This window comes from Pelodiscus sinensis, chromosome 2 (assembly GCF_049634645.1).
Source record: "Pelodiscus sinensis isolate JC-2024 chromosome 2, ASM4963464v1, whole genome shotgun sequence".
Classification (NCBI taxonomy): Eukaryota; Metazoa; Chordata; order Testudines; family Trionychidae; genus Pelodiscus; species Pelodiscus sinensis.
In genome coordinates this window covers 244322231-244338125 of record NC_134712.1, presented here as the reverse complement: position 1 = coordinate 244338125, position 15895 = coordinate 244322231, and the positions used below count along the sequence as shown (strand labels likewise).

Genomic DNA, 15895 nt, shown 5'->3' with positions numbered 1-15895 from the left:
CCAAACTGTCAACTGATTCAACAATGCCTAATAATAATAAGCAGAGGAAACTTGAAGATTTTCTCTTCTGTGATTCACTTGTCAGCATGTCTGTTTTCTATAACATCTGAGATATGTGAGCTCTTCAATTATATTATTATATTTTACAACCTAAAAGTAAATTGTTTCTTTGACAAATAAATTACTCAAGTGGCTCATTCAGTAACTGGTGCACAAACTACTGACGAGACACAATCCATGTGTGTTTAAAAGTAGTTAGTTGTGTTGAATCATACTGATTGAAGTACCTATTGGTTTCAGATGGATAAAATAAAATACCCAATCCATTGTCATCAGGTCAAGAACGCATATCATCTTCCTCTGTATGGTAAAAATAATTTGCTCTATAATAGCACAAATAACATTGATAAAGTGACTGCTGAAATTCTCTGTAGTTAATGAAGCAGAACTTCTATCTTTCTGAGTTAAATTTGCCCTGTGCAGAGGACTGTCACTAACGCCATGCCCCACTACAGTTCCACTTAAACCCTACAGATGACATCCCAAGCACACTGAAGTCAATGCCAAAATTCCCAGTGACTTGGGTGGGGACAAGATTTCATTCAAAGTCACTTATGTGCTGGCACTCTGCACAAGGCTAGATTTCTCCCTTTGCCTGTAAAAGCCTCATGGTCGCTATCTGTAGGACAGCTACAGATTGAACCTCTCTAGTTTGGCACCCTCTGGTCCGGCAACATCCAAGGTATGTCTAGACTACATGCCTCTGCTGACAGAGGCATGTAAAATAGGCTACCCGACATAGTCAATGAAACGGGAATTTAAATATCCCCAGCTTCATTAAAAAAAAATGGCCACCACGCTGTGCCGGCTCAGCTGATTGTCGGCACAGCACGCGAGTCAAGATTCGGATCGGTCGACAGGGGAAGCCTTTGTCGACCACTCCTGTAAACCTCGTTTCACAAGGCATAAGGGAGCGGTCGACAAAGGCTTCCCGTCGACCGATCCGAATCTTGACTCACGATCTGCTGAGCCGGCACAGCGCAGCAGCTGTTTTTATTTAATGAAGCTGGAGATATTTAAATCCCTGCTTCATTGACTATGTCGGGTAGCCTATTTTACATGCCTCAGTCAGCAGAGGCATGTAGTCTAGACATACCCCCATTGTCCAGCATGATTTTAGTTAGCTGGATGTCCACTTATCATGGGTGTGGTCAGGTTTCTTGTGGTCCCATAAAATTCGTTTACAGTCACCAGTCCTGGCTTTCAGTGTTCTGTGCTATTATTTAGCCTTAATTTTCCCCTAAACGTCTTCTAAGAGCCCAGTAAGCAGTGGAAAGGTTGGTAATACTGCTAGATAATATTGATCTCCCATGGTTCAGCAAATTCTGATTGGGCACTGGTCAGGTCCTGAGGATGCCGAACTACAGAGGTTTAACGTGTAGCGTGCAAGAAACTGATAAACACCTTATGTGGAACTGATATCTGTTAGCACATGCCCCATCCACACATGCTTTATTACTATAGGTAGGTAAACCCAGAAGTACAGTATGTCTCCTTGAAATAACATGATCAATTTCTTACTTTTTCTTGATCTGGAGAAAAACTTGATGCCACCTGGAGAGGTAGACGGGTTGGAACTGGGAGAGGATTCTTTGGAAGAAGACTTGAAGATCCCACTGAAGCTCATTCGGCGAGGGGACCGTGGAGGAGACTCCTGGTACGGGAAGGGGAACACTGTTTTTGGTGAACCTGGGCTATTTTTAGATCTCACAGGGGCAGAAACTGGGCTGGAAGGTCGATTTTGGAGCCCTTTGGAGAAAAAGCCTTTTGAAGGGCTGCTTGTATGGTAGCTCTCTTCTGCCTGAGGAGGGAAAGAAAAAACAAAACATTAATTCATCCCAGTTTGTTCCCTTCAAAGTTTCAGAACCTGATTCTGTGAAGATGCCCAGACTGCAGCTGGGTGGTGGAATTCCAGTGCGGACAGACACGCTCACTAACTCAACACAACCTAGGGCGCTAAGAGCAGCAGCATGGAGGTTGTGGCACAGGCAGTGGCTCAGGCTAGTCGTCTGAATTGAAGGCTGCCTGAGACCTGGGTCCAAGACTAGGTAGCTAGCGTGAACCCATGGTGCAAGGAGCACAAGTCTACCTGCTTATAGTCAAAGATGACAAGCAACCTATGGAGGGCGTGGGGAGAGAAACGCAAATCAGATTCACACAAATGTTATACATGCGCACTCATTTTTATAGGAATACTAGGGGGCTGCGCACCTGCTCACTATACATACCATCCCCCACCCCTCCATGGCCACTATGCACGCCAACCCCTCCCTCCCCCCGTCCTCATGCCCTCCACAGTAAAAGGCACCTCTCCAGCTAGACTCCCCCTTCGGGGTGGTAACTCCGCACTGAGGGCCCCCCGGAGGAAGGTCTCTTTTCCATCCCCAGATTTCCACCACCCAGAGGGAGACCCCAGATCATAAGGAAGGTGCCCTTGACTCCCCTCTGAGACCCCCCCTCTCAAAGGAGGCCTTGGGGGGCTTGGCTCAAGCTCCTCCACGAGGCCTAGTACAGGAGGAGGTAGCGCTGCCCCAACCTTACCCCTGGGCCTCCCTGGAGGGCAGCTCCCCCTCCCCCACTTCCCAGCCCAGCAGGGCCACGATGATGTTATGCTATTCCCCCATCCCTGCCGTTTCCCATCCAGCCACCTGCAGCCCCGCTTCTGCTTCCAGGTCCCAGGCCCCGCCACTCCGTGACCCAGACGGGGGTGGCTAGATAGGAAGTGGTAGGGATGGGGGAGAGCAACTGAGCACCCTGCAGCTGCCCCCCCACCAAGGCACCGCTGACCGCCAGCGGGAGCCAGGACAGGAGATGGCTGGGCCATGGGAGCTGGAGCCCGGCAGCAGGTGGTAGAGCAGGGAGCTGGAGCCATTTCCCACCAGGCCCTGGAGTGCAGCAAGGAGCCACCATCGCTCCCTGGCCCTCTTGCAGGGGAGCCAGGGACCAGCAGGGAGCCCAGGGTGCCCCCCGAGGAGGGGCTGGGAGAACGAGGGGGCTGGGCCAGGACCCCCACCTGCCGGAACCCCCAGTGCCCTGCCCCCCCACCACGCACACACCCAGCCATGGTCTCACTCTTGGAAGAGGGGGAGGGAATCACCCCAGCCCCAGTGGTGAAGGGTTCCCATCCTGCCCCAACACATGGACGCTGCTTCCCCTTCTCACTCTACTGAGGCTGGGAGGGGGCAGGAAAACACCGTTGATGTGATGACATCACTTTGTCATCGCACAGAAAAAATATTTTTAAATAGAGACAGAGATAGACACTCAGCTATCTCTGACTCCCCCGTAACCTCTCTTTTCATGTAGGCTTCATGGAAAACGTGGGTCTTGATGGGAGATTCTCTAGTTTTGACAGAACAGATCTATTTGGATGAATTCCAGCTGCACCACTATGCAATGGACTTGACCATTTTTCTACTGAAAACAAGGATGAACGTATGGTTAAGGAACTTGGCTGGGGCTTCCCAGTTCTGTCACAGACTCCTTGTGTGTCCTTGAGACAGTCACTTACCCTAAATGCATGAGGTCAGCCCCCTATCTGCATAATGTGAATACTCCCTTTAAGTTAAATTGCAAGCCAGTGATGCCAAAGCTTTTCACCACACATCCCCCCCTTACTAATAATGGAATGTGTCCACACGTCACTGGCTTGGGAGAGGACTCAGGGCTCAGCCACAGCTAGGCCCAGGGGCTGGGAGCAAGACAGCAGCCAAGAGCAGAGAGTGGGGCCCAGTGGTCAAGAGCAGGGGCTGAGGGCAGGCAGAGGGAACCAGAGTGGGGGCAGGGTAGGGTAGCACTCCCTCCCTGCCTTCCTATGGGGGCTGGCCCACATATCTCGGTTTGGGGACCACTGCTGTAAGCCCTCTAGTGCAAAGGCCATTTTTATTATGTTTGTGTAGCACAAAGGGCACGGTCATTGACTGATACTGCAGGCACTGACACAATATCAACAAAACTTGTACTTGGTATACTACGTGAACATCTTCACAGCAGTAACATTTTAAAGGTGATTACTTACTACTTTACAGAAATATTACAGCACAATTCATATGATTAAACTGACTAAAGTTTAAGGATGTAAAAAGGTGTTTAAAAACGTAACCGTGTAACTGCTAGAAATCCCAGGGGTTACACAAGCTGCTGGCTCTGCAGTATAAAGCTTAAATAAGCTTATTTAAGCTTTATACTGCAGAGCCCACAGAGAAGCCTTCTCAGGAGCCAGAGTGTAACTTGTGGTGGGGGAGCCAGGAGGTATTACCACAGACAGGGGCTGCTCCGGGCTGCAGCAGGTCCCGGGGTGCACAGGAGAACTGCTCCAGCCCCTACTGGTTAACTGGAACCAGCAAAACATTTACATCCCTACTGAAATTACTGCCATTTAGGTTTAGTCTCAAGTATATCTTCTGAAACAGCCAATCAACAAAAAAGACTTGGTATTCACAGCATATCTTGAGAATACTGTGAGTTTAAATTTGGTAATGACCAGCGATATTAACTGAAAGTGAGGGCAAAAGGCACAGTTCTATAAATTTGAGTCTATCACCCATTGTAACCACAAAGCTGCAATTATTACTACATAACTTGAAAATACTCACAAGTGGATAATTTCATTAATATTTTACCTAAATGACAAATTCATTAAGAATATAAAAAACAGTGAAGTGTCAATGATTTTTTGTGTTGCCTTTATTAGTTTTTCCCCCTTATAGGCTTATCTAGCGATATCAAAATAATGATAAAATATATAGTTTTAAGTGTTTGTTTATAGACAGGACTTTCCTGTGTTAATTTATCTACAAAAATGTGGTGGCAAAAAATCAAAGGTTAAACATTTCTTAAGTAACTTATCAATGTATCCTGTTTAAATATTAGTCAGATAGGAAAGAAAATTGTTCTGAAGTACTATCCAGAAGCAGCCGTATTTTTTATTCTTTTTATCACCATAATTTCTCTTATTCGCATTAAGCAGCTGGATTAGGAAGCTTAGCACGAGATGGCAAAGCAGAACATTTTACTGTTACTAAATGAAAGGAAATTTGCCTGTTATTAAATGAAAGGAAATTACTGCAGTGAGTTCTTTTATATCAGACCTGCATGCTCGCTACGGATGTGTCACTCCATCATAAGGGATAGAAACTTGTGACTTTTCCTTGGGCAACAGAATAGTACTTCTTTCTTAGAAGATTTGAAGCAAACAGTTTAGAAGATTTCAAAAAAGGATGAGTCATTTATATATGAACAACAGTAACAATTTAGATGTGATAGTATAAGTCACACATCACTATCAATCTTCATGCTTCAAGGCACAAAAGCAATCACCAGCACGGGTCGGGAAGAAATTTCTCCTACAGTATAGTCTGATACATTTGTGAGGTTCTTATTTCACCGTCTGAAGCATCCAGCATTTGTTACTTCTGGAGACAGGAAACAAAACTAGATGGATCATTTTTCTTTTTCTTTATGTTCCTTGTGATATACTTTCAAAGTAAAGCAGGAGTCTAACTCCATTTTTCCCTTTGAAAAATCTGTCTGACTTTGGTGTAGATGTAGTAAAAGTGTCACTCACCAGTTTCCCTCAGTGATAACCCCCACTCATATGGTTGTATGCAGGTGAAGAAAAACAAGCATAGTGTGAATCAGGTAGGTCTATATGCAGGTGCTCATTCAATCCAAACTGGATAAGCTGATATTAAGGAAAAGTGGGCAACATAAATACAGCAGACTTCTGATAATCCAGCACCTTTGGGACCCAGGGGGTGCCAGATTATCAGATATGCCGGAGTATCAGGAGGTACTCTGGAAGGGGGGCTATGATGGGTCTGGGAGGGGGGGCATTTCAGGCGGGGAACGGCGTGGCGTGGGGTGAACCAGGTGCTGGTGAGGGGCAGCACTGCGGGACCAACCGGCAGCACCCCAGCTGCTCTGCCCGCCCTTCCCCAAGTCCCCCTTATAGTTTCATCTGCATATGGAATTCTTCACTGCTGATCCTCACTTGGTGGGTGGTGTTGCTGTGCACTACTCAAGCAGATTTCATGTGCCATCCGAGAGAAGGCCATATGTTAGTGGCAATGCAATGTCTCTACTCAATATCATTTGTAAGGTATTTTGAGTTACTTTAGCATGAAAACACCGTACAATTATAAAATTATCTAGAAACATACAGTCAGACTTCATAAGCACCCCCGTCCAATCCGTCCATCAATCCAAACAACTGATCTCCTCTCACCAAAGTCTGTAATGACATCTTCCTATATTTCAACCTCCTCCCCAATGGCCTTTCTGCTGCCTTTTAAGCTACTTCTCTTTCCCTTCTCCTCAATACCCCACTGTCATTAGGTTTTCAGAGCAATACCTAGGAAGGATGGATTCTTTGACTACTGCTTTAGTGTGTCTTTTAATGGCTACCCTCCTCCCTCTCTCACCCTGCAGATGTCCAACACAGCTCTGTTGTTGGTCCTCACATGATCTTCATCTATACCCTATCCTGGGGCAAGTTCATCTAGCAACACAGATGTAACCATCATCTGTATACTGCGGGCCCCACCCCAACAGCCCTGCTGGGCATGCTCCAACTGGAGACAGACTATAAAAGCCTCTGGAGCAGCTTGGTCAGGGCTGATTGCTGAAGAGGAAGGAGGTGCTGAGGGAGCTTCAGGGGCGGAAACGCAGCCAGACCACGCCATGGCAGCTGGGCCAAGAGGTTGTACATGAGAAGCCGCACAGACAGAGTGAGACTAGGGAGAAGAGATCTGCCCGGTACCAGCAGGAAGTAGCCCAGGGCAGCGAATTGATCCCTGAGCGCTCAGTGTGTTGCAGCAGGATTCCCCTCCGCGCGAGTGGTGTACCGTGCCACTACCAACAGGGCGTTGGGCTGGGAAGCGGTGGAGGGGGAGGGCCCTGATCCCCTTACCCCCGCCATACAAATGCTTGTGTGGGGGAGTTCCCCTTACCTATGGACTTAGGCCGCTGAGCTGTATTATCCCCAGCCTCCTGCTTGCTGTGAAGAGCAGGGGAGGGAAGGAAGAGGAGGGGGTGCTGATGTCAAGATGCCTCCCTCCCACTCTGTATTCTATCTCCACTGAACGAAGGGGGGCACAACAGGGCTTGGGATGGAGGGAGTTTGCTGGCTGCTTTTGGGAGTGGTGCCGGGCCAGGGCAGGGGTGAGCCTTCCTCAGTCCCACTGCACCACTACCCAGGAGCCACCTGAGGTAAGCAGTGCCCAGCTGGAGCCAGCTCTGAACCCCTTCCCCAGTCATGAACCCCCTGCTGTACTCCATGCCCTTGCCCTAACCCTGAGCCCACTGGACCCAAATTACCTTAGGGTATGTCTACACTCAGCACTAATTCGAACTAACTTAATTCGAACTAACTAACTTAACTTAGTTAATTCGAACTAAGCTAATTCGAACTAGTGCATCTAGACCTAAAAACTAGTTCGAATTAGCGTTTTGCTAATTCGAACTAGCATGTCCACATTGAGTGGACCCTGAACCGAGGTTAAGGATGGCCGGAAGCAGTGCCGGCAGGGCATCAGATTAGGACTTAGAGTGTGGAGCTGCTGCCTCAGGCTAGCCGAAGGCTGTGGTTAAAGGGACCCGACCCACACCCCGGACAGACAGTTCTCAGGGGTGCCCCGCTCGCTTGTCTAACTTGATGAGGGACAGCAAAGCAGTCCTGGCTTGGAGTGCCCTGAGTGCCCACACTCGGCACATCACAGCACTCGGCCATCAGCCCAGCTGCACTTGCCGCAGGCTGCCATCCGGGAAGGGGGGTCAATCGGGGGGCTGCAGGAGAGCTTCCACCCCGAGGAGCCTTCAGAGCTACCCCAGTCCTCCCCATCAGGGGCTCGTACCCCAGTCCTCCCTCACCTCCTTCCACTTACCCCTCCCTAACCCCCCTTCCTGATGTACAAAATAAAGGACAATTGTGGTCAAAAATAGAAACTCTCTTTATTGAACAAAACTTGGGGAGACTGGGAAAAGGAGGTGGGAGAGGGGAAGATAGAGGGTGGAGAGGGGAGGGCAACTAAAATGATCAGGGGTTTGGAACAGGTCCCATATGAAGAGAGGCTAAAGAGACTGAGACTTCTCAGCTTAGAAAAGAGGAGACTGAGGGGGGATATGATAGAGGTCTATAAAAGCATGAGTGGTGTGGAGAGGGTGCATAAAGAAAAGTTCTTCATTACTTCCCATAATAGAAGGACTAGAGGACACCAAATGAAATGAATGGGTAGCAGGCTTCAAACTAATAACAGAAAGTTCTTCACAAAGCAAAGAGTCAACCTGTGGAACTCCTTGCTGCAGGAGGCTGTGAAGGCTACAACTACAACAGAGTTTAAAGGGAAGTGAGATCAAGTCATGGAGGTTGGGTCCATGGAGTGGTATTAGCCAGGGGGTAGAAATGGTGTCCCTGCCCTCTGTTTGTGGAAGGCTGGAGATGGATGGCACAAGACAAATGGCTTGGTCATTGTCTTCGGTCCATCCCCTCCAGGGTACCTAGTGTTGGCCGCTGTTGGCAGACAGGCTACTGGACTAGATGGACCTTTGGTCTGACCCAGTATGGCCATTGTAAGCTCAGGGTCGGGGGTCTCAGTGGACCACCTTGATTTTCATGCAAACCTGCTCCCGGGTGGCCAGGCTGGCGGCCACTTTCCTGTGCCTAGTGCTGAGGTCTTGGATGAGGTCCACGATCTCCGCACTAGACCAGGCAGGCGCCCGCCTCTTGCGGACCCGGGCAGGCTCCCGGGAGCCGCCAGCCTGGTTCCAGGAAGAGGCGGAGGGCTGGGTGGCAGCGGGTAGCTGGTTCGTGCCGTGCCAGGTGCAGGGTCTGCTGGCTGGGTGCTGGCAGGCTTGCACCTGGCACGGGCACCGTAGCCAGCCCGTGCCCCTTTAAGGGCTCCGGGGCCGGGAGGAGGGCAGACGAGTTTCCTTGGTGGTGCCCAGAGTGGCCACCAGGGCAAGCTGGGGAGGGCTAGCCTCCAGCTAGTTCGAATTAAGTGGCTACACAGCCCTTAATTCAAACTGCTTAATTCGAACTAGGCGTTAGTCCTCGTAGAATGAGGTTTACCTAGTTTGAATTAAGCGCACCGCTAGTTCGAATTAAGTTCAAACTAGCGGTTTGTATGTGTAGCGCCTAGCAAAGTTAATTCGACCTAACGGCTGTTAGTTCGAATTAACTTTGTAGTGTAGACATACCCTTACAGAGCCTGTGCCCTGAACCCCCTCCTGCCCCAGGCTCAGCTCAGAGCCCCTCTCACACTCCAAATCCCTTAGCCCAAGACCAGAGCCTGTGCCCCAACCCTCTGCCTCTGCCTGGTGAAAGGGAAGGAGAATGGGGGAGGGAGGGAGAAAGGATGGAGTGAGCAGGGGCAGGGCCTGGGAGAAGGGGCATGAAGGAGGCAAGGCTAGGGTATTTGGGTTAAGGTAGATCATGGATTGCACTTACATTCAAAAAGTGATCTTGTGCTTAAAACGGTTGGAGACCACTGATCTAAGTAGATTAGTCTCAAGGAGCCTCCAATAGCAGATTGCCCCTCGACACTCCCTTACATCCAAATCTTGTGGTTTGCTTTCCTCTATTTCTTATTAAAAATCTGATTCTTCCTTTTGGTCCCAACAGCTGAGGCACTTGTCTGGAGTTTGATCTTAAAAACTGAAAAGTACTCTTCTCTGACCTCTTGGATACACACAGAACACTAGAACTAGAAGGGACCTTGAGAGGTCATCAAGTCCAGTCTCTTGCCCTCATGATAGGACCAGACACCATCTAGACCATCCCTGATAGACATTTATCTAACCTGCTCTTAAATATCTCCAGAGATGGAGATTCCACAACCTCCCCGGGCAATTTATTCCAGTGTTTAACCCCCCTGACAGTTAGGAAGTTTTTCCTAATGTCCAACCTAAACCTCCCTTGCTGCAATTTAAGCCCATTGCTTCTTGTCACTCCTATAAAATCTGTCCACAACACTTCTGCCAAAATGATCCTTCTCATCATCATGAATTCAGAGGAATTTGTGGTACCCAGAACCTCTGAAAATTCAGTCCACTTTGATTCAACTTCCTATTATGGAGTTAGATGCTTAACAATAGGTACTCAGGTTTTAAAGTACTGTCTTATTCACAGACTAGAAATGGGCTTAAACTAAAACTCTAGTTTTAAACACTCCTGAATTTAGGGAATATTTTGATCTGCAATTTGTGCCTTGAGCTTAGCTCCTATTAAATACTCTTGTACTGACCTACTCCTCTATCCATTCAAAGGAGGTAGGATGTTTACAGAACTTTTGGGTATTGTTATCCTTCTCTTTCAGCAAGTTATTTGACCTTAATTATGCTTCTATCCTGAGAAAAATGAAGGAAGATGAACAAAAAAGGAATCTCCTTCCACTCCTCCTTGATGGGGAGAATAAAAGCAATTAGAGAGAATACACTAGCTAGAAGGCTGCACTTATTTCCTGCCCTTCCAGTGATTCTCAATAAGAGGCTCTTTGATGAACTTAATTGAATGATTTCCTCATTCCGGTGGAACAAAAGAGCTCATAGAATCAGAAGAGCTGGCTTGATTAGACCAGAAGATAATGGAGGGTTTGCATTCCCATGAAGCTCTGCACTGTTACCTTCCTCGATTCTGCACAAGCGACAGCAAGGCGATGATAGGGAATCCCACAGAATCAAAGATATGTCACTTTCCTACAATAAAATAGGATATGACCAAGTTGCTGACTTAGTTGCCTAGTGAGAGTGCTCTGCACTTCAATGTGATGATTTGGGTTATGCTTCTGTTCTCAGTTCCCAGAGCCAACAGGGGCTGGAAGTACACTAGAGGCTGAGGCCTTTGCATTTTAAATGTAGTAAGAGCTGCCAGCCTCCAACAGCCTCTGGTCATGGGCAGGGACTGCTCCAGCAGCCCAGGCCACTGTGAACAGGGACTGCTGCTGGAGAAGCCTCAGCCCACCGCAGGCAAAGACTGCTTCATGGCAGCCTCCCCTCCCCTACCCCACTGGCCAGGGCGGGAAAGCAAGTGGTCAAGTACTCCACTTGACTACTTGATAAGTTTAGCCTTATCAGGTAGTTGATTACTGGACTACTCGCTTACATCCATAGCCTAGAATGGAACTACTCTAAGGTGGGTGCACAACTAGATGGAAAACCCTTTCCATAGAATAGTGATAAAAATGTAGCCGTGTTAGTCTGGGTTTAGTCTTTTTTTTTTTTTAATTGTATCCTTTGGTATATATGGTTGTGACTATTTTCTTCCACTATTTGATCTGAGGAAGTGGGTCTGGCCCACAAAAGCTCATCATCTAATAAACCATCTTGTTAGTCTTTAAAGTGCTACATTGTCCTGCATTTTGCTTCACCTTCCCATAGAGTCGTTATCAATGATACACAGCCATGCTAGAAGGGCATATTAAGTAGGTTCCCACAGAGTCAGCTGTGAATCTGGTTCTGTTCAATAGCTTTATCAACGATTTAGATAATGGCATAGAAGAGCGTACACTTACAAAGTTTGTGGTTGATGGAGAGCTGGAGTATGGAAGTGCTTTGAAGGATAGGGTTAAAATGCAAGATGATTTGGACAAAATGGATAAAATTATATGGACAAACTGAAAGTAGGAGGAAAAAATTCAGTAAGGTTAAAGACAAATTAATCCACTTAGGAATGAACAATTGCACACACATAAAATAGGAAATGATCATTTAGGAAGGATTACTGGGAAAAAGTTCTGGGAGTCATAGTCATGAGCTGACTATGAGTTAACTGGGTAATGCTTGGGGGAAAAAAAAGCAAACATCATTCTGGGCTGTAATAACAGGAGTATTTTAACCAAGACATGATAAGTAGTTCTTCCATCCTACTCCAGGCCGAGTAGGCCTCAGTGGAGTATTATGTCCAATTCTGGGTGCAACATTTAATGAAAGATGTGGACAAACTAAAAAAAGTCCAGAGAATAACAACAAAAATGTATAAGATCTAGCAAACATGACCTATGAAGGAAGATGGCAAAAACTGGGTTTGTTTAGCCTAGTACAGAGGATCAAAGGGGAAAGTAACAGTTTTCAACTACATAAAACATTGTTACTCAGAAGAGGGAGAAAAAATGTCTTTTACCTCAGGATAGGACAAGAAGCAATGAGCTTAAATTGTAGCAAGGGCACTTTAGGTTGGACATTAGGAAAAACTTCCTAATAGAGATGTTCAAATGTGATTAAATAATCATGTAACTGCTGAGAATTTCAGCCATTTCACAGGGGGAGCAGGGCAGAGAGGCCGTCCCACGCTGCTGCTTCTCTATCAGAAGCAGCAGATGAAGGGTGGAGGGAGGAAGGCAAGAGCCAATGCGTGCAGGAAGCCAACTTAAAAGCTGGCTTCCCCAGTCCCCATGCTGCTGCCTCTGATACAAAGGCATAGTCGATGGGGCTCTGGCCACGCATTCCCTGCTGCGCCTCAGAATTTGAAATGTTCAAGAGCCCCATCAACTATTCGATTAGTTAATTAAGCTAAACTTAACATCCCTAGTGAAAGGTAGCAATTTTTAGCCAGAAAATACTTTCTCCATCTACAGTCTTCTTTTCCCACCTGATTATGGGGAAAACTACATGAGAGTCAATCCTGAAATAATTAATACATTTTCTCTTGTAGCTTTACCCACTCCCAAGGCTAGATGGTACCTCTCTGAAGTGCTCTTTTGACATTTTTCATATGCCTGAATTTTTCCTACCAGTGTTAGTTTTTAGGTGGGCCCAGGCCCTAGTGCAGGGCAGGGAAGGCAAACAAATACAGTTAGTAAGCCCATACCCTGGCGCAGGGCAGGGCAGGCAAACAAATACAGTTCAACAGTTAGTAAGCCCATGCCCGGGTGCAGGGAAGGCCAGGCAAACAGACATAGTTCACAGTTTAAGTGCAGGGAGCGTGGGGCTTCTGCTTTTGAAATGTACAAGAGCCCCACTGGGGCTCTTGTACATTTCAAAAGCAGGCTTGCAGCAGAACCAGCATGAGCAGAGACTGCTTCATGAACCAGCATGAGCAGAGACTGCTCGCGCCTTTTCCCGCTGTGCCTCTACCTCCCATGCCCCCTGCAGAGACAGTGCTGAGGGGAACTGGCTTTTAAGCCGACTCTCCCCAGCACTGGCTCCTGCTCCCTCACGTTGCTGTCACTCTCTGATAGAGGCAGCAAGCGGAGAGCGGGGGGCAGAAGCAACTAGTCACAATGGATTAAGCTTATGCTTATCGGATAGTCAGCTAGCCACTTACATCCCTACCTTTACCATAATAGAATTCTGCACAAAGATGCCAGTGCTAATCGATAGACAAACAAGACAGACTACATTTTTGTACGAGTGACTTTGTACATTTTTTCCCCATCCTGTGTTTACACATGTTCTCCTCCATACGTCTCTGACTCTTGCTTCACAATAGGAGTTCCAACACAGCAAAGAACACCACTTGTGATGTGAAGATACTGAACTCCTGACAGATTACAAGAGCTTCTAACATGATTATCTTTTACTCTGAGGTGAAAAGTAATAGAGAAAAAATGCTAACAAATGCCAATGTATTTAAGAGCCGCTTCTAGACACATATTAACTTCACTAGGGCAAAAATTCATCGTTCACCTGCCTTGAGCCACAAAATACAGACACTTGGATAAACAGACAGTAAGAAGCATCATTTTACCACAGAATTCATATTCTTTGCTTAAGTATTATTGTAAGTTAGGCTGGATCATTTTGCAATATAGGCGGAGTTGGTACTTTTTTCAGGGAGGTCTATTCTTCACTAGCTAGACTAAACAGCATGCCCCTTTCCCACCCATACTGCACTCCTACAATAGACATGTCAGAATGAGATCAGAATGAGTGACAGCATCTCCCAAACTTTACTGCAGCTGTGAGGCCAAGAATTTGGGAGCCAAGAGACCACACTGGCACCAATTGTGATGGAAAGTACACGGAGCTGCTCTGGAACAAGCTTTGAGTGTTGTTTTTCTATGTATTTGTCTGACTGTTGGTAAGAGATGCTTGCCAAATGTATATGTTTGGTTTAATTTAACAGCAGGCTTCTGAAAAAACAAGCAGGAAGGAAAGGAATGGCTTCCGATAAGATACCCCCAGAGGGATTAAGGGAGAGTGCCTGAGCTATTAAGCATGAAGCACCTATTTCCTTGGCCCCAGTTAAATTTTACAGCTTATTTTGCCAATCTGGAAATAAACAGATCAAAAAGACCATAAAGATGCCAAAAGACTCACTGGCCAGAGTCTGGGAGTTGTTTCCAGGGAACAGACTGACACCCAAAGACATCTGTTCACCTAGAATATCACACTGTAATGCCTCTGAGTGAATCACAGTAGCTAACCATATTCCTAGAGATAACTATTGTAATTCAGTGAGGAGTGTTACTGCATGAAATGTAAATTTAATTTACAGCATTTAAAGCAAGAATGCTGCAGTGAGGACTAAGGATGCTAAATTTTGATTAATTGACTAACGAATAGTTGATGCAATTTGCATCAACTATTTGATTAGTCAATAAGGGTGCCTCTGCCTTTGAAGTGTAGCAACAGCCCCAGGGCAAAAGCACTGAGGCTTTTTTTTTCCAAAGGCAAAAAGCACTGAGGGCAGTCCCCCCACTGGCCCCATGCTCCCCGCGGTGTTTCAAAGCGGCAGGGCCCTATGGAGCCCAGGATCAGCTGGAGATTCCCCAGCTGACCCTGAGTTCTGTGCTGCCGTTTTGAGACGCTGCAGGGAGCCCTGCGGCGGCATTTGCTTATCAGATAGTCAACTGCTTGACTAGTCTTTCACATCCCTAGTGAGGACTATAAGGAAGTATCACATTATTCTTGATCTAATTCCACAGATGCTGAGGAGCTACAGCAGAGAAGAAACTGGCCTCAAGACTCTCATCCTCTGCAAACATGAGAAAAATAAAATGTGTTTATACTAACACAAGCACTATGACATTACAAGGAGGACGAAACCTCTGAAATATCCTACCTTTCGAGGAGCATTTTTGTCTGAGCTCTCCACATCTCCATCCAGGAATGGCATGGCAAATGAGCTAAGATCCTGGAAGGGGAGAAAAGGAAAATAAATACTTAGACTTATTTCCTTCCTCCTGCTTTGCTTTAGGCATTCCTATTGTTCTAGTCCACATTTAGTTCCTGAAGTATCCAGCAGCCTACCACACACTACTTCACAAGTAAGCTTTAACAACTGCTGCAGTACAAGGGACCTCTTCAGCACTCTCTACCTTTGAAGTCAATGGCAGATTTGCTTGAATAAGATGGGAGAAAGGAGTGCTTACAGCAGGGGCCTAAGCCTCATCTCCTTGAGACTGAGAACCCAGAGCCTTATGCTACTTATGCTAGAACTTTCAAAGGAGATTAATGGAGTTAGGTTCCACTGAAATGCATAGAAGATTATATTTGGGATAAACACAGTTGTTCACTAGCACAAAGATCTTGCCTCTGGCAGTGACACTGTTGTTATTTATATGCAATATTTAAAGCAATTAAGAGAAAATACAGATTATCTGAAAACATGTAACATTATTGGAGAGAGAAGACAGACGCAGCATGGAGTTGGGAAAATAACCCTTGTACAATCACAAATTAGAGAGGAGCACTCAATTGTCTCATGGTTCCTCTTCACTTGATCAAGTATGCATAGTCATTCTTAATTAATGAAAACAAACTGCAATTAAATTCCACCCCCTGCTGCCTGTTCTATTTTCCAGTCTCATAATTTAGACTAATACCGTTTTTAAATTAATAATTAAATGTTTTCTATAAGACTCAAGTTTATCATCCTTTTGATCAGAGAGGTGGGTAA

The 15895-nt window shown here is 46.5% G+C and overlaps 1 protein-coding gene across 13 annotated transcripts in view; it reads right to left on the bottom strand.

Annotated features, from left to right (window-relative positions):
- PRKAG2 (protein kinase AMP-activated non-catalytic subunit gamma 2) overlaps window positions 1-15895 on the bottom strand; it is a 385760-nt gene that overhangs the window by 284371 nt on the left and 85494 nt on the right. For 12 of the 13 annotated variants that reach the window (XR_012902124.1, XR_012902125.1, XR_012902126.1 and 9 more), the window contains exons 2-3: window positions 15059-15130; window positions 1582-1861 (exon numbers count right to left, since the gene is read on the bottom strand). Coding sequence is in view for 10 of the 13 variants with exons in the window: in XM_075922807.1 (XP_075778922.1) it covers window positions 1582-1861; window positions 15059-15130 (352 nt within the window). In the remaining 3 variants the exon portion in view is untranslated. The remainder of the gene's footprint in view (window positions 1-1581; window positions 1862-15058; window positions 15131-15895) is intronic. The other variant, XM_075922812.1, reaches the window with a different exon arrangement.